General features: G+C 42.3%; 1 protein-coding gene across 1 annotated transcript in view; it reads left to right on the top strand.

Annotated features, from left to right (window-relative positions):
• The window catches only part of LOC124120843 (guanine nucleotide-binding protein G(o) subunit alpha), a 68,615-nt gene that overhangs the window by 31,176 nt on the left and 16,948 nt on the right, over positions 1–20,491 (top strand). Inside the window, exons 3-4 of the mRNA XM_046483727.2 lie at positions 1,568–1,709; positions 17,287–17,447. Of these exons, the coding sequence (XP_046339683.1) occupies positions 1,568–1,709; positions 17,287–17,447 (303 nt within the window). The remainder of the gene's footprint in view (positions 1–1,567; positions 1,710–17,286; positions 17,448–20,491) is intronic.

Here is a 20,491-nt window from a genome sequence, read left to right as displayed (position 1 = left end):
ACAGACTAACGTGATCGGTCACGAGAGTTTGCAATCGTGGGCACCCTGTTCTGATGGTAGTGGACTATTAGATCCTGAAATGGTTTATCGTCTTATATGTGCGTTAAGTTATTTACGCTTGCTTTTATAAAACGGTTTGCCACTCAAATATGTTCGGTTAGCGTAAACCCTGCCTTTTTTGGAAGATTCTTTAAAAAGCGATTCTTGCTGATTCTTTATGCAAGCGTAATAGTACAGTCGAAGTGCCACTGTATCAATTTGCAAAGACTGAACGTAAAGGCACGCTGATGGTGCGACTTGTGTTGTGTTAGTGTTGTACAGCACATTTCACTATGTGAACTCCATCGAAGTGCAGCGCTACATAGACTCGATGTTAAAATATTAACACTCCCCGGCGTAAGCGCCGACATGAACCAACACTAGCAGAATGGAATTATTTCAGATCGATACCAATTGTGGAATGTGAATTGGGGGTCGCTAGCTGGTTGTCTCCCAGTACGCGGACCTATATGGGCATATATAGGTCTCGTCTCGGAGAACGTAGAAGATCTATAAGGGCATGTGCGTCTCGACTCTGTTCACATTTCAGACCAGGATGGCTATCTAAATGTCCAGCGTCTGAACACGGGCTACACTTGGATCATGGGGGTTTATTCCAAATTCCACCAATGCGACTGCAATGCATCCTCGACAAATATATATTTCCAAGTTTTGTTAACGGATAACACTGTGATTGAACGATATTTTCTGCAAAATTCTATGAAAGTCAAATATTTGCATATAAGGAAATTAAAAAGTGGCTTTCTATTAAATGTCGGCTCGGCTGCAGAAGTGTCTAGTCAGATGAGACATTTGGTCTAAAATTACAAGAAGAAGATGAAAAAGCTATGGTACACTTTCTCAAGAAATTATATTAATGACTGACGGATCTATTATAGAGTCTACACGTTATTGAGTCTGGATGTTGTTCTAAAAATAGCATTGCAGGTGCTGGCTGTTGGCCGTTCCATAGCGCATACAGCGGAGAATATTTGCCGATCTTCAAAGCTCACAGGCAACCAGCCTATTACTGAATCACCATTGATTTTACAACGGGCTTTGACAGACCTGATGTTTGGAATTGATTGGTTACTTTCTTGGCCTTAGAAAGAAGATGACACTGTGACTAAAAGCGACATCAAGTTCAAATATCTCATGACGCATGCTATGTGTAAATAATCAGCTGCAAATTCCAGTCTAATATGTCTGTATTGTGCGCATGTATGAAGCATGTATGAAATAAGATCACCTACGAACTGTCAATACTCCTGAATGGCAGGGTGGTCATCTGTGGATGCTTATGTACTAAAGAGTCTTTTTGTCTGTAGGTCGTGGGGGTCTAAGGAAGCACTTCCACCATAGGCCATTGGTACAAATATATCTTTTAACTTACATTTGAAATGCTTGTTTCAGAAACATAGCTGAAGTGATACAGTGGTCTATATCCTTTCGTTTGGGAAATTCCGAATTTGTTTATGCTGTGTTAGATATTTGTTGTTATTCACTAACGCTGATTTTGATTTTTCAGAATTATTCACGAGGGAGGTTTTACGAGCGAAGACAACAAACAGTACAAGCCCGTTGTGTACAGCAATACAATACAGTCCCTAGTGGCCATCATCAGAGCTATGGGGACGCTCAACATAGCTTTTGGGGATAACGAAAGGGAGGTAAGTTGTTTGCTGGAGTGAATACTTGTGAGATCACCTTGAAAAGGTAATAGTGGTTTTGATACTTCAGAGATACATTGTGCTGATTTCGAAACAAGCAATTTAAAACATAAACATAAACCTGCATATGTTGTAGTTGATGGAGAAATGTCACATATGAACCCAGATACATTGCTAGCACACTAATTAATATAACACTGCATATAGATGTGAAGGAAGAAGGATGTCACACAGAAAATAACAGAGAGTCACCACATATTTGTCACAGACATTGATGTATCACATATAATGATCAGTCACTGTAACACATTTAGGGTCACACTACATCATGATCACACATATCAAGTCACAGATATTGATGTACACCTGTGGTGATGTTTCACAGACATTGTGATCACATGCTGTAAGTTGCATACTTTGATGTCACAACCACTGATGGTCACACACATTGATGGTCACACACATTGATGTCACACACATTGATGATGGCACACGAAAAGTAACAACCACTGATGGTCACACACATTGATGGTCACACACATTGATGGTCACACACATTGATGATGGCACACGAAAAGTAACACACACTGATGGTCTCACACATTGATGTCACACACATTGATGTCACACACATTGATGGTCTCACACATAGATGGTCTCACATTGATGGTCACACACACTGATGGTCTCACACATTGATGATGGCACACGAAAAGTAACACACACTGATGGTCACACACATTGATGGCCACACACTCGGAAAGTAACACACACTGATGCTTACACACACTGATGGTCACACACTGATGCTTACACACCCTGATGGTCTCACACACTGATGCTTACACACACTGATGGTCTCACACACTGATGCTTACACACACTGATGGTCTCACACACTGATGATGGCACACGAAAAGTAACAACCACTGATGGTCACACACATTGATGGTCACACACATTGATGGTCACACACATTGATGATGGCACAGGAAAAGTAACACACACTGATGGTCACACACATTGATGGCCACACACTCGGAAAGTAACACACACTGATGCTTACACACATTGATGGCCACACACTCGGAAAGTAACACACACTGATGCTTACACACACTGATGCTTACACACCCTGATGGTCTCACACACTGATGCTTACACACACTGATGGTCTCACACACTGATGCTTACACACACTGATGGTCTCACACACTGATGATAGCACTCTGAAAGTAACACACTGATGGTCACACACACTGATGCTTACACACATTGATGGTCACACACACTGATGCTTCCACACATTGATGGTCTCACACACTGATGCTTACACACATTGATGGTCTCACACACTGATGCTTACACACCCTGATGGTCTCACACACTGATGCTTACACACACTGATGGTCTCACACACTGATGCTTACACACCCTGATGGTCTCACACACTGATGCTTACACACACTGATGGTCTCACACACTGATGGTCACACACACTGATGATAGCACTCTGAAAGTAACACACTGATGGTCACACACATTGATGGTCACACACACTGATGCTTACACACACTGATGGTCACACACATTGATGCTTACACACACTGATGATAGCACTCTGAAAGTAACACACTGATGGTCACACACATTGATGGTCACACACACTGATGCTTACACACACTGATGGTCACACACATTGATGCTTACACACACTGATGGTCACACACATTGATGGTCACACACACTGATGCTTACACACACTGATGGTCACACACATTGATGCTTACACACACTGATGGTCACACACACTGATGCTTACACACCCTGATGGTCTCACACACTGATGATAGCACTCTGAAAGTAACACACTGATGGTCACACACACTGATGCTTACACACATTGATGGTCACACAGTCTGATGCTTACACACATTGATGGTCACACACACTGATGCTTACACACATTGATGGTCACACACACTGATGCTTACACACATTGATGGTCACACAGTCTGATGCTTACACACATTGATGGTCACACACACTGATGCTTACACACATTGATGGTCTCACACACTGATGCTTACACACATTGATGGTCTCACACACTGATGCTTACACACACTGATGGTCTCACACACTGATGCTTACACACATAGATGGTGACACACACTGATGGTCACACACACTGATGCTTACACACTGATGCTTACACACATAGATGATAGCACTCTGAAAGTAACACACTGATGGTCACACACACTGATGCTTACACACTGATGCTTACACACACTGATGGTCTCACACACTGATGCTTACACACATAGATGATAGCACTCTGAAAGTAACACACTGATGGTCACACACATTGATGGTCTCACACACTGATGCTTACACACACTGATGGTCTCACACACTGATGCTTACACACATAGATGATAGCACTCTGAAAGTAACACACTGATGGTCACACACATTGATGGTCTCACACACTGATGCTTACACACACTGATGGTCTCACACACTGATGCTTACACACATAGATGATAGCACTCTGAAAGTAACACACTGATGGTCACACACACTGATGGTCTCACACACTGATGCTTACACACACTGATGGTCTCACACACTGATGCTTACACACATAGATGATAGCACTCTGAAAGTAACACACTGATGGTCACACACATTGATGGTCTCACACACTGATGCTTACACACACTGATGGTCTCACACACTGATGCTTACACACACTGATGCTTACACACATAGATGGTGACACACACTGATGGTCACACACACTGATGCTTACACACACTGATGATAGCACTCTGAAAGTAACACACTGATGGTCACACACATTGATGGTCACACACATTGATGCTTACACACACTGATGATAGCACTCTGAAAGTAACACACTGATGGTCACACACACTGATGCTTACACACATTGATGGTCACACAGTCTGATGCTTACACACATTGATGGTCACACACACTGATGCTTACACACATTGATGGTCACACACACTGATGCTTACACACACTGATGGTCACACACACTGATGCTTACACACACTGATGCTTACACACATTGATGGTTACACACATTGATGCTTACACACACTGATGCTTACACACATAGATGGTCACACACACTGATGGTCTCACACACTGATGGTCTCACACACTGATGGTCTCACACACTGATGATAGCACTCTGAAAGTAACACACTGATGGTCACACACATTGATGGTTACACATTTGACGATCACGCTTGAAACTAACATATGATGGTTACACTTCAGAGCTCGATTTAGCTGTATAAAACAGGCACCAGTGCAAACTATTTCTGAAAATTTCAGCCTACATTCACCCAGTACACGTCCCCAGATGCAAATATTTGTACCTGACTAACACTGAGTTGTCCACATAGCATCATACTTTGAACAACTCAATATAGTTTTACCATACTATATCACTAATTGTTGTCTGTTTCATTATATATGACACTCATCAGAGATTCTGTGATTTTACTTAATATTTAGACAAGTTAATGCATCTGTGTTTCAAGTTTGATAAATGTATGGGACCAGGGTGCAGCCTGGTTTGGTCTGGTGCAGCCTGGTTTGGTCTGGTGCAGCCTGGTTTGGTCTGGTGCAACTAGGTTTTCGCCACAACATGCACCTGGTGCTGGTTAAATCAAGTTTCTTAAACCAAGCCCTACACTGAATACTGACCATGCTGGAATAGTAACACACATTGATATAACACTGATGGTAGCTCACTCAGTGGGGGGTGTTCCTGACACACATCACACCTACAGCCAGTGTTGTGTAGCACTTCAGGTCTGTCTCTTTCACAGGAGTGAGGTGGTGAGGTGAAATGGGGTTTAGCGTCCCGTCCAAGATTATTGCACTTGTATAGTGACATGCATGCACGTGTGTGTGGGGCTGCTTGTACTAGTCCGGACTGATGCCGATTTATAGTGCTAGCTCACTAAGATACCATGCCGCAGTTTAACATGAATACCCCACTTAGACACAGTATACTGACTCCGAGCCGACCAGTCCTTGTTTTAGCCCCTTAATGCCGAGTGCCAGACAGAGTCACAACAAGTACCATCTTTTAACGTCTTTTGGTATGAAGCAGCCGGGGGTCGCACCCTGGACCTTTCCCCTCTCCGGGCGGACACTTTACCACTAGACCACGAAGGAGTGAGTGAATGAGTGAATCAGGTTAAACAAATCAACGCTCCACCCTCTCAGGGAACCAGTGTCCGGTCAGCTAAGTCACACATTGTGCCTGCACAACCCTCATTTCTTTTCATAATTTACTTTCATACATATTTATCCTACTACCGACGCATCTTCTTCTAAATCAAATTCATAAATGCGACTATCATTTGAAATACTTGTAGAAGGCCCATCAGGATGTGAATATGTTGTGTCTGCATGTAGATATTACATACATAATATGTATCTATATCTATAGGAAGCATCTCTTTATCAAAATGCCACTTCATGTTTATTGTAAACAACATTTAATATTTCTTTCTGCAGACCATATCTCTGAGATAACCTGTACACAAACTCTGTTTAATGGTTTTTGCCTGTCTCGTCCTATTTCCTCTCTGCACAGACAATGAGCTCAGATGTACTAGCGGACTTCTACTTGTTGCAGGAAACCTATGGTCACATTGGGGTTTAGAGGCTGATACATTGGATCTTTCAATAAGGGTCTGTTGCATTTCTAAATAAGATGATGAATGAGACATCTGCATCTTGGGCATAAAATCTGGCTCTCAGATGCATCCCCCAATTTCCAAAGAGGATGTATGGCATGTGGCCAAATACAACACTTCTTGTAGTCGTATCACATTGATGCATTAGTGGAATGAGCAAAAGTGATTATCTTAAATGTTGCTTCGGTTGATTATCAATATCTTGATTGTGTCAGTTAGTTAATTCCATTCCCTGGTTTAAAAAAAACATAAAAATGGGAATGGTATGGAATTGGTTGTATTTGAAAGTGTCTGAAAGAATTTGCATGTTACTGTAGGTGAAGAAGTTGAATGTTTATAAATACAAGGCAATTATTGTTTTGATGATTAAACTGGACAAAGTTATGTAACAAGATGTACTCAGAAGGGTTGCAGAGTATTTCAAACACATTGCTACACAGGACATGATTGTCTTTGGATGCAGATGGTTGGGGGTGGACCAGGGTTTGGTTAAGGATTGAGATGGTTGGGGGTGGACCAGGGTTTGGTTGAGGATTGAGATGGTTGGGGGTGGACCAGGGTTTGGTTGAGGATTGAGATGGTTGGGGGTGGACCAGGGTTTGGTTAAGGATTGAGATGGTTGGGGGTGGACCAGGGTTTGGTTGAGGATTGAGATGGTTGGGGGTGGACCAGGGTTTGGTTGAGGATTGAGATGGTTGGGGGTGGACCAGGGTTTGGTTAAGGATTGAGATGGTTGGGGGTGGACCAGGGTTTGGTTGAAGACCAAGGTTGGGGAAAAGTGAATTTTCCTGATTTAGATTTAGAATTATGAGAACAAGATGGAAATATGGAATAATACTTCTATAATATTGTTTCTACAAGCACCAACTGTCAGCTGTGTCTGGTTCTACTTCTTGGCAACTGATATGCCATGTCCACAGTCATTAATGCCAGGAGAAGCTAGTCGTCTAATAAATTTGGCTAATTAGCTTACAATGATCATGTACAGACTTGTTAAACAAAGTAATTATGTTTTCTTTATTACATAATGACTCTTTCACACCATTAACACTCCAGGAATAATTGCTTGATGTCCTGTTTTGGTTCAAGTTAAGGAAAACAAAAATCTGCTCATCCAGATTCTGATTTTCCTCCTATCTCATTCAAATCCGATCATTTACCCTGATGCAATTCCTTTCTGTCTGCTGATCTGAGGCTACCTCCATAGAACGTTGTCTCAGGTGAACACTGAGTGAACTTTGACTTCCAGTCTTAATGAAGGATGCATGGGTTCTTGAGCTTTCAGATGTCAGCCTTTTTAATGACTCAGCGTCATTTCTTTAACTTGAAAGAAAAGACAACTATGGCATCGATGGTGCCCGATTGTGGGCATAGATGCCATGTCACTCAGAAAAGACAGGAACTGCTATTGAGGCGTCTTCAGATCTTCATGCAGAGTGGTATCATATTGGAGTAATACATCTGATGTTAATTAGATTTGATTTTCCTTTCATATTACTTTAGTCAGTTTATCATTTGAAAACCTTGACACATATTCTGTGTTTCCCCTGAGAGTTCCAGTGTACCTTTCCTGGGGGTGTCTTTGTGCTTTGCACGAGTTTGGAAAATGTGTCTGGTTATCCATGTGAATAAAAGAGACTGTTGAAAATATGACTAATTTGGAATGAAAAAATAAAAGACCCAATTATTTTTGGCAATAATTTGTTATATACATAGACTTAGAGGTGTTCACCTGACAACATTGTGAATAAGACCTAAACTGCATACACTGCATGGTCTTCCTTGTCAACAAACTTCCCTTTCACTTGGTGTGTGTTTCAGCTACCTGATCATCTTTATGATAACATTGACTAAACAAGGATATTGGTGGCAAAATCCTTCCTTAAACACAACTCAAGAATGTAAGGAGGATAGTTAAGTGATCCAAGGAAGGAAATAGCACTTGAAAAACAGTTTATATTAAGAACTGCAAGGTGATGGTTTAACTTGACCTGGGGCAGGTGTAGTAATGATTTCACTGGACTTGGGTCAGGTGAGGTGATGGTTTCACTTGACTTGGAGCAGTTAATGATTTCACTGGACTTGGGGGAGTCAGTGATTTCACTGGACTTGGGGCAGTTAATGATTTCACTGGATTTGGGGCAGGTAATGATTTCACTCTTTGGGCAGTTGAGGTGACAGATTCACATGACTTGTAATGATTTCAATGAAATTGTAACATTTTCACTGGCCTGATGGTAGATGTAGTAATGGTTTCATGGTTTCATGGACTTGTGGCTGGTGAGTGAACGGTTTAGTTGACTTGTAATTATTTCACTGGACCTGTAACAGTTTCACTGGACTTGTAGTAGGTGTGGCACAATAACCTATATCTGACAATGATTTCAAATGACACCCTGCACAAGTGACTGTCACTATTGTCACCACCCCTTCACATGTGAATGCCCATTGTTTACCAAGCTGCTTTCATTGGTACTCTGGGAGACAGTAAGCCATTCCTAAACACATCAGTAACCAGAGATAGGGTATATAAAGCAATGGGGACATTTTCGATTGTAATTTCATTGGCAGTATAGAGAGAATATTTCCACATTGATTAACAAGTTTTTGCAATTTTTCCATCTTCTGTTGAGTCCATGTTGCTACACTAAACATGGCCGCCTCTATTGATCCAAGCAGACGCAATGGTTAGTGATGCTGAGAACAGCGTAGGAAGGATTTCTGCTGTGTTGGAATAGATAGACAGATGGTCAGTCATACATTGTGAAGCAAATCTCATTATCATCCACTGATGAAAAAATGCCTATCTGTGTCCAGCACCACAACAGCACCTCAATTGAATCTATCATGAATCAGTGAAGCTGTTTTGCCACACTGAAATTGACAAGAAATGCTTACTTCCTTGCAGATTTCAATCCAGAATTAAATGCTATATCCATCTGAGATATTTCCCTTGCCTATGAATCCAATACATGTTACTATACCGATACAGACATTACCCTTCATGGACTAGCGGACATTTACACTGAGACACAGACATTACCCTTCATGGACTAGCGGACATTTACACTGAGATACAGACATTACCCTTCATGGACTAGCGGACATTTACACTGAGACACAGACATTACCCTTCATGGACTAGCAGACATTTACACTGAGACACAGACATTACCCTTCATGGACTAGCAGACATTTACACTGAGATACAGACATTACCCTTCATGGACTAGCGGACATTTACACTGAGACACAGACATTACCCTTCATGGACTAGCAGACATTTACACTGAGACACAGACATTACCCTTCATGTACTAGCGGACATTTACACTGAGACACAGACATTACCCTTCATGGACTAGCGGACATTTACACTGAGACACTGATCATAGACATCCGTGACAGGAAATTGTATCAGCATCCTAACTTCATGTTCCTGTGGCGTAAGTCTCAGCTGATGATGTCCAGCAAAACGATACAAAACAAATGTATGTCCCTGATCTTGGACTGTCAGTGTCCAGCACTTGCATTTCAGTGTCAGTAGAAATAAAAGTGACAAAACCCTTTCCATTATGATCAGACATCGCTGCTGGAATCCATAGTACACATATCTGACTATATCATAAACATGTGCCTATGAATCACTATTAATTAGTGATGGAAAAGTATTCACCCCTAAGGTGGCACTCATCACAAGCACATGCAAAGGTAAAGCAGAGAACATCCCAGATCTAGGACCTGTTTCCCATTATCCTTGCAGGAACCACTTGTTCCACAGTGTCTGAGCCAGGAACACTCCTGATCTAGGACTGGCTCCCCAGTGTCTGAGCCAGGAACACTCCTGATCTAAGACTGGTTCCACAGTGTCTGAGGCAGGAACACTCCTGATCTAGGACTGGCTCCCCAGTGTCTGAGGCAGGAACACTCCTGATCTAGGACTGGCTCCCCAGTGTCTGAGCCAGGAACACTCCTGATCTAAGACTGGTTCCACAGTGTCTGAGGCAGGAACACTCCTGATCTAGGACTGGCTCCCCAGTGTCTGAGGCAGGAATATCACTGAACTAGGACTGGCTCATCAGTGTCTGAGGCAGGAACACTCCTGATCTAGGACTGGCTCCCCAGTGTCTGAGGCAGGAACACTCCTGATCTAGGACTGGCTCCCCAGTGTCTGAGGCAGGAACACTCCTGATCTAGGACTGGCTTGTCAGTGTCTGAGGCAGGATCACTCCTGATCTAGGACTGGCTCCCCAGTGTCTGAGCCAGGAACACTCCTGATCTAAGACTGGTTCCACAGTGTCTGAACCAGGAACACTCCTGATCTAGGACTGGCTCCCCAGTGTCTGAGGCAGGAATATCACTGAACTAGGACTGGCTCATCAGTGTCTGAGGCAGGAACACTCCTGATCTAGGACTGGCTCCCCAGTGTCTGAGCCAGGAACACTCCTGATCTAGGACTGGCTCCCCAGTGTCTGAGCCAGGAACACTCCTGATCTAGGACTGGCTCCCCAGTGTCTGAGGCAGGAATATCACTGAACTAGGACTGGCTCATCAGTGTCTGAGGCAGGAACATTCCTGACCTAGAACTGACTCCCCAGTGACTGAGGCAGGAACATCACTGATCTAGGACTGACTCTTCAGTGTCGAAGGCAGGAACATAACTGATCTAGGACTGGCTTGTCAGTGTCTGAGGCAGGAACATTCCTAATCTAGGACTGGCTCCCCAGTGTCTGAGGCAGGAACACTCCTGATCTAAGACTGGTTTATCAGTGCCTGAGGCAGGAACATCACAGATCTAGGACTGGCTCCCCAGTGTCTGAGGCAGGAACATCACTGATCTAGGACTGGTTCCACAGTGTCTGAGGCAGGAACATTCCTGATCTAGGACTGGCTCCCCAGTGTCTGAGGCAGGAACACTCCTGATCTAAGACTGGTTTATCAGTGCCTGAGGCAGGAACACTCCTGATCTAGGACTGGTTCCAAAGTGTCTGAGCCAGGAACACTCCTGATCTAAGAATGGCTTATCAGTGCCTGAGGCAGGAACACTCCTGATCTAGGACTAGCACACCAGTGTCTGGAGAAGGAACATTCCTGATCTACGACTGGTTCCACAGTGTCTGAGGCAGGAACACTCCTGATCTAAGACTGGCTCCCCCGTGTCTCAGGCAGGAACATTCCTGACCTGGGACTGGCTCCCCAGTGTCTGAGGCAGGAACACTCCTGATCTAGGACTGGCTTCCCAGTGTCTGAGGCAGGAACAATACTGAACTAGGACTGGCTCCCCAGTGTCTGAGGTAGGAACATTCCTGATCTAGGACTGGCTCCCCAGTGTCTGAGGTAGGAACATTCCTGATCTAGGACTGGCTCCTCAGTGTCTGAGGCAGGAACACTCCTGATCTAAGACTGGCTCCCGTGTGTCTGAGGCAGGAACAATACTGAACTAGGACTGGCTCCCCAGTGTCTGAGGCAGGAACACTCCTGATCTAGGACTGGCTTGTCAGTGTCTGAGGCAGGAACATTCCTGATCTAGGACTGGCTCCCCAGTGTCTGAGGCAGGAACACTCCTGATCTGGGACTGGCTCCCCAGTGTCTGAGGCAGGAACACTCCTGATCTAGGACTGGCTTGTCAGTGTCTGAGGCAGGAACACTCCTGATCTAGGACTGGCTTGTCAGTGTCTGAGGCATGAACACTCCTGATCTAGGACTGGCTTGTCAGTGTCTGAGGCAGGAACATTGCTGATCTAGGACTGGCTCCCCAGTGTCTGAGGCAGGAACACTCCTGATCTAGGACTGGCTTGTCAGTGTCTGAGCCAGGAACACTCCTGATCTAGGACTGGCTCCCCAGTGTCTGAGGCAGGAACACTCCTGATCTAGGACTGGCTCCCCAGTGTCTGAGGCAGGAACATTCCTGATCTAGGACTGGCTCCCCAGTGTCTGAGGCAGGAACATTCCTGATCTAGGACTGGCTTGTCAGTGTCTGAGGCAGGAACATTCCTGATCTAGGACTGGCTCCCCAGTGTCTGAGGCAGGAACATTCCTGATCTAGGACTGGCTTCCAAGTGTCTGAGGCAGGAACATTCCTGATCTAGGACTGGCCATACAATGTAGGCAGCAACATTCCAGATGTTACCACTTCTATTTCAGTTGGTTCATGAATGTTGGAACAGATATGCAACCATACTGACCTCAATCACATTCAAGATATTTTTTTGTATTTTAACACATGCATCCTTCATAGCAGATACTTTTCATGAAGCATGTTATGTGATCCTGTTTCTCTTATAAATTCAGCTGTAATACTTGATTCTTGAATGGATAAGTTTAAAATAATGCAGATTAGGTGTTTAGAGGAACTTATAAATCATTTGAAATACACATTTATTTGATATATATATATCTCAATCTCATATATTATAAAACCTAAAATACTATATCGTTGGATATTTGTGTTAAATGTCTCATTGACATGGCTCCAATGTCACCTATCGGTATATCATGCAGATGTATCACTCATATGTCTCTCAATCTTCCCAAATGTTCCTTCATCAACACTGCTCAAACACTTCTCGGTTTGACACCTCAAATTTCCCTGCAGTTATCTATTGCTCAGTTGTCTCTAAATCTGCGAATCTTGCGAATATCTGTCATTTCTACATCTCCTGCATGCTACCAGCTCTAATGAATAAGACGAGGATACATGGCAGGAGAGAACAACCCAGTTGCCATGGTAACGAATCAGACCAATCAATAAGTAGCAGAGGACGTGAAGTTAGCGAGTAGACAATGCCTGCAACAGCTCCTGGCTCTACCCTTCCCCAACCAAGCAAGATGGCCGTAGTCAGTCTGTCTTGTCACCACAAATATCAACTCCAAATCAATGAATATTTTCAAAGTAGTTCTATGATTATGCAATTTTTACATGGTTAAAATACAGCCTGGATATTCCTGGCGTAGCTGATTAATGTGCTTGTATTTTCCTGGAGACTGGACAAGATAAATAACAAGGTCGATAAACCCTCACGCTTATTAAAGATTCCCCTTCCCTGGACATGGGCGAGATTGGGCCTGAGAATAACCTTGCCTCTTTTAAATGCCAGAGGTAAGACTTGGAAGACTATAAATAACCTAAGCCAGCACATAGTACCAGGACTTGCTGATAAACAGAGCTGTGTATTAAAACAGACTTGAATGTTACACCTAAGAAGGCTGTGTTCTTATTGCCCAGGCACAGCACAACTTGTTTCCGGCCTCTGTTGTTGTATGCTTGTATCCGGCCTCTGTGGTTGTGTGCTTGTATCCGGCCTCTGTGGTTGTATGCTTGTATCCGGCCTCTGTGGTTGTATGCTTGTATCCGGCCTCTGTGGTTGTGTGCTTGTATCCGGCCTCTGTGGTTGTATGCTTGTATCCGGCCTCTGTGGTTGTATGCTTGTATCCGGCCTCTGTGGTTGTGTGCTTGTATCCGGCCTCTGTGGTTGTGTGCTTGTATCCGGCCTCTGTTGTTGTATGCTTGTATCCGGCCTCTGTGGTTGTATGCTTGTATCCGGCCTCTGTGGTTGTGTGCTTGTATCCGGCCTCTGTGGTTGTATGCTTGTATCCGGCCTCTGTGGTTGTATGCTTGTATCCGGCCTTTGTGGTTGTATGCTTGTATCCGGCCTCTGTGGTTGTATGCTTGTATCCGGCCTCTGTGGTTGTATGCTTGTATCTGGCCTCTGTGGTTGTATGCTTGTATCCGGCCTCTGTGGTTGTATGCTTGTATCCTGCCTCTGTGGTTGTGTGCTTGTATCCGGCCTCTGTTGTTGTATGCTTGTATCCGGCCTCTGTGGTTGTATGCTTGTATCCGGCCTCTGTGGTTGTGTGCTTGTATCCGGCCTCTGTGGTTGTATGCTTGTATCCGGCCTCTGTGGTTGTATGCTTGTATCCGGCCTTTGTGGTTGTATGCTTGTATCTGGCCTCTGTGGTTGTATGCTTGTATCCGGCCTCTGTGGTTGTATGCTTGTATCCGGCCTCTGTGGTTGTATGCTTGTATCCGGCCTCTGTGGTTGTATGCTTGTATCCGGGCTCTGTTGTTGTATTCTTGTATCGGGCCTTTGTGGTTGTATGCTTGTATCCGGCCTCTGTGGTTGTATGCTTGTATCCGGCCTCTGTGGTTGTATGCTTGTATCCGGCCTTTGTGGTTGTATGCTTGTATCCGGCCTCTGTGGTTGTATGCTTGTATCCGGCCTCTGTGGTTGTATGCTTGTATCCGGGCTCTGTTGTTGTATGCTTGTATCCATTTTGTCATATAACCAGTGGAGGACTCTATGGTGGTGCCATCCTTGTGTCCCTCTGATATATTGTTGCATGGTTGATTTCAGCCATGGTATTCCATGTGCATTCTGTCCTTGTGCACTGAAGATGTTCCCAGATCTTGTATCCACAGCTGGTCAACTTCCTTCGCTGATGGGTAGAAACATCTAGATGGAGTGATATATGCCCGGTGCCATGGGTAGAAACATCTAGATGGAGTGATATATGCCCGGTGCCATGGGTAGAAACATCTAGATGGAGTGATATATGCCCGGTGCCATGGGTAGAACCATCTAGATGGAGTGATATATGCCCGCTGCCATGGGTAGAAACATTTAGATGGAGTGATATATGCCCGCTACCATGGGTAGAACCATCTAGATGGAGTGATATATGCCCGCTGCCATGGGTAGAACCATCTAGATGGAGTGATATATGCCCGCTGCCATGGGTAGAACCATCTAGATGGAGTGATATATGCCCGCTGCCATGGGTAGAATCATCTAGATGGAGTGATATATGCCCGCTGCCATGGGTAGAAACATCTAGATGGAGTGATATATGCCCGCTGCCATGGGTAGAATCATCTAGATGGAGTGATATATGCCCGCTGCCATGTTGGTAATCCCTATTAATACTTGGATAGGGAACACTTGGTTGAGTGTCATGCTCCTACATGCTCACAAAGCTAGTCATTGCATTTCTTTGTGTATCAGTACACATCGTGTTTCTTTTTGTTGCATAATATATTCCACAAAACAAATGTTCATCCACAACACAAAGGTGTATATACACATATGAATAGGACTTCTTACATTTAAGTCAACTGCAAGATATATATACCACTGGACTATGGTACCTTGGAGTGAAAATAACTTTCACTATTTTGCTTGATTGATAATATAAATGTTGGAATATGTTCTATTGTTAGCAAAAAAAAGATTGAACTCTTTTAATTGTCCCAAAATCTGAATATATTTCTGCATCTTTTAGGTAATGAAAAATATGATTTTTGAAATATTTTGAGCAACTATTATCTCAATATGAATGAAAGAAGTTCCACAGAAAAGACTTCATTTTGTGGACTTCATGTATTATCCACAGATAAACAGCAAACACTATAACAGTATCAACACAAGAACTAGATAGTAGCCATGGTATTCTTGGCTGAAACAGGAACATCTGGCCTTGACTGACATAGCAAAATGTTCATCTAAACGGAAGGAGGTGCATGAGATTAAAGGCATTAGTAAATTATGTTTTCACAGTGAATCAAAATCTAAAGTTAAGAGCCAGGAAGCCTTGTGTTGATGATGTGCAAGATTAGTCATTGCCACTTGTTTTCAAGTTGCTGGTACTTACACACGTGCTCATCAGTGTGGCAGACACCGAGCCTCGCTGAGGTCATTCACTCTTCCAGAGATGTGGTTTTCCTGGAGGTGTCTTTTGCCAACTTGCATACATCTCATAAAGAGCTTCGTACCACATATGTATCGTAGAAACAGCATGATCTTATTGGAAAGGTGTACAATAAGGCATTTGAAACAGGTACCTTCACAAACATTGTACAGAAATCTGTCAGAAAACCTTGATTTTAGATCAGTCTCAGGTTTCCTGCTTCATGGTGTTAGGCTGAACTTGTGAAGTAGCATTGATGTTTTCTCTTGATTTGATTCACCTTTGGTGCAAAGAGTAGTGACTATTATAAATAACTATTGGATGTTGAGAGTTTAAGTTACATTGCAGTCTATAGTTAGTGACAGATGGTGTCTTCTTCAGACTGCAGTACAATAAAACAATATCTGCAGTCATCCTACAGACACAATATCTGTCGCTGAGTACAACAAAACAATATCTGCAGTCATCCTACAGACACAATATCTGTTGCTGCGTACAACAAAACAATATCTGCAGTTATCCTACAGACACAATATCTGTCGCTGAGTACAACAAAACAATATCTGCAGTCATCCTACAGACACAATTTCTGTCGCTGATTGAAGTCCAGGATGACATGATTCTTAATTCATGATTTTCATTGCTTTTGTCCAAATACATCTCACATGGTTCATGTAATATGTTAATTTCCTTACACCACATGTGAATCGGTAATATACCAAAACATCGCAGGAAAGAGTTGCATATTCAGTACTTTTCATTATTCAGACTCAAAGTGCTATAACCACATAATTATTTTTATAGTTTTTTATAGACTTAGTTGTACATTTAGCAGTTTTCATATATTTTTTCAAGGGCCCGTTTCCCATCCAGTTGTCTAAGGCACTATAAATTGTTGTGCACTAGAAACCTACAATTGTGCCTTTTTAAGTGGGTTTGAATCCACAATATGCCATGATTATGTTTCCAGGTTTCCAGAGCGGTGTTAGACCAAACTCTCTCACTCACCATTTCATGAAAAGATATAACATAGAGAGAGTCATAGGTGTGACTTTGCTTTAAAAACTAGACCCCTGGAATACCCTGCCACAAGTATTTTGTTATTTAGCATTTACAACTCAAATGTTTCACTGTTTCAGTCTGATGCCAAAATGGTGTTGGATGTTATCGCCCGCATGGAGGATACAGAACCATTCTCTGAGGATTTACTGGCTGCCATGAAGCGCCTATGGACAGATACTGGAGTGCAGGAGTGCTTCGCTAGATCTAATGAATATCAGCTGAACGATTCAGCCAAATAGTAAGTATTACACACACATGTTAGAGCTGTAGACCAACATAATGTAATCTGTGTGGCAGTATGTCCTGCTGTAGCAGCCTGGAGGCAGAGAAGATGGAAATCACGGAAAACAACTGACCATAGCATTAGGATTTTTGTTCATGTATTAGTTATATTGGACAAAACCTACGAGGTCCTCAAAAACATGTGTTGTTTTGGCATACAACATACAAATATTTAGTACATTTCAAAGTCTGACTGTTTTGCTTCCAAGTAGCAGGCATTCTACCCTTCATCATATCCCAATTGCATCCCAATCCCAATTATTTACAGAATGCCATCATTTAGCTGGAACATTGCTGAGTGCGGCGTTAAACAACAAACAAACAAACAAACAAATCATGTGCCCCACTTGATGCTCCACATCATCTGTGCCACTAGCGAACTCCACGCAAGGCCTTGCGAACTCCACATAGGTCTTTGAGTTTCTACTTTTCAGCTTATAAGAAAACATGTTTAGGGCAGCCAAGATAAGTAATGTATAAATAAACTAATTTTGGGACTTGGGATTACTGTTTGTAAACAAAACACCCAAAACAACTCTATTGCAAGGTAATAACATATCTAAACTATATAACTGATAACCTCATGCTTCATATGCAACTTTGGGTCTGGGGATTTTAAAGTTTTCTAAAAGAAAGTTTTGTATATTTCATTCCGCATGTTGAAGATAAAAGGTAATTTGAGGCCTATTTAATCACTGATTGTTTGATAACCAAAATATTCATATGTTCATTTGGCTGGAAGATAGATTTGAATATGTTATATTTTGTCTCACATGGAGACCCACTGCCCACATTGAGAATTTCTGAAAGATAGTTGAGACCATTTCTGACAAATTCAGATAATATTTTTAAGAAGAACATAAGGATTTTTCATAGGAAAAATGACCCAGCAAAATAAGGTTTGCAGAACCAGTGACTCAATATTTCACAAATGTGGAATGGTTAACAGTTTGGAGAGCAGTTATTTCACCTTCAACGTGTGCCTCTTGTTCTTCAAAGTAGGTGAAATTAAGACGGGAGCAAACCCAACAACACATGTTCCATTTTCATTTCCTTTGTATTTCACCAAGAAGACAAAAAAATTAAAAGCATGGTTATTTTATTTTTTACTTTAATTTTCATTTGACCAAAATTTTAGTACAATTGGCCTAACTTAAGCTAGTGATTGTGACCCCAGATTGTTAAGGGAACATAGTCTTGCTGTCAGTGCTGGCTGCCCCAGCGCATTGTGAATGCACCTTGAGGTTTGTGTCATATAAGTGAATTGAATAGATTAAATCATCAATGTATGGTTTCTATATATATATATATGAAACTAAATTTGGATGCAGGGCTGGGACAGGTAACTCGGGTACCCTCAGGACTGCCCAGACCCGTGGTCAGTCACGTGATATGTTGTTTAATTAATTACAATAACAATCAAACTCCTTCGTTACACTACAAGTTGCTAAATGTTCTCATTTCTTTCTGACTATGTATCCATTCCTTCTGACTTTTATATGTTTGAGTAAAGATAATGCTTCAGTCAACTTCAGTGTATACATGATCAGATCGTTTTGTGCCTGTATCAAAGTAGTTTTTGCCAGGGCCTCTGTAAAGCAATTCTCAATTGGCCAGTTTGTAGCCAGCTTGAGACCTGCAACAGGTGTCCGGGTAGGGCCAGGTAGTATTGGGCTGGGTACACGGTAGTACATTTGGCATAATGTCTGCATCACATGGAACACAGGTAGATTGTACCTGTGTCCCCTAAAAATGATTGGGATGCACTACAATGTATTAAATGGCCAACCCTTGCCCTTCTACCACCGGTAAAGAATGCTTGGTGTGCTGTGACTCAAATTGTAATAATATTCAGTCTGGTAATGGCCCTCTTAACAGGCTTTTAAAAACTGTAGCAATAATAATAATTGCAATGTTTTGGTGTGAAGTATGATGCCACACAATAAGCAAGGTGTCAGCGGATAGTTTTGCATGGTGATAAGGTCCCATACTTTTAGAGGTTAGTATAATGGGATAATATAATGCTGGTATATTATTTGCAATATTCATTTTATTATTTGTACAGTTATGTATTTACCATGGCTTTTTTTTCATTGTGTTTCTTGGCTCTGGGAAGTTAAATTTGCAAAACGAAAATTAGAACAAAGTGTTGCCTGACAGTCGTATCCATGTGCTGCCATTGCGACCAGCAGATCATCATTCACCTTCAAATATGCATTGAGTACTCAGGGACTTGTCTACAGCAACCAGAGGGCAATATTCTGCCCCAAGTCTGCAGCAAATGGCAGTTAAATTTCCCAAATTGGAATTTAAAATTCCCAATTCATGTTAGTATGTGTAACTAATAACTAATGTTATGGCTTTACAGAGGTAATCTGTAATTTCACTAAGAGCTGGACCAATATTGCGGAAGAGTTTAGCTTTATGTTATTGCATTGAATGAAATCTCAAAATACAATGTTAAAATACTTCTGGATTTGAGAAAATAAAAATTTAAAAAACTTCCAATTCTAAACAACGTTATTTTTCCCCATTTGTTCCCAGGGGCACGTAGTTTAGAAGCCAAGGTAAATACTTGGTACTGGAACATGTTGTAGCCAGGTAGATGTTACCTTGCAGTTGTGTTTTATATGATCTGACTTTTGTAACTGCTGATAACCATCAGTGGGTGGAGATGTACCTTCAACCTGTTGATAAATTCTATCTTACGAACATATTTTTTTAAAAAACATGCATTCTATTTAACCCAGCTTAGTAATAGATAATGGATTTACTTGTCCATGAGAGTGCTGATACATTTAGTATTCATGCTTACATATCTGGCTAAGTGAGTCAACAGTTTAAAGGATGTTTATCTGAGTGTTCAAATGTTAAATCTTACAGCAGGTAAATGCATTCCAATTATCAAGCCATCTGCTTGTAGTCATCCTCTGTATCTCCAGGGCTCTCATTTGAACCCCTGGATCCATTCACAAGGTTTTCGTGATCTCAAATTACCTG

The sequence above is a fragment of the Haliotis rufescens genome, unplaced genomic scaffold (genome assembly GCF_023055435.1).
Source record: "Haliotis rufescens isolate VD_foot unplaced genomic scaffold, xgHalRufe1.0.p SCAF_19, whole genome shotgun sequence".
In the NCBI taxonomy this organism is placed as follows: domain Eukaryota; kingdom Metazoa; phylum Mollusca; class Gastropoda; order Lepetellida; family Haliotidae; genus Haliotis; species Haliotis rufescens.
This window is presented reverse-complemented; position numbering and strand designations above follow the sequence as displayed.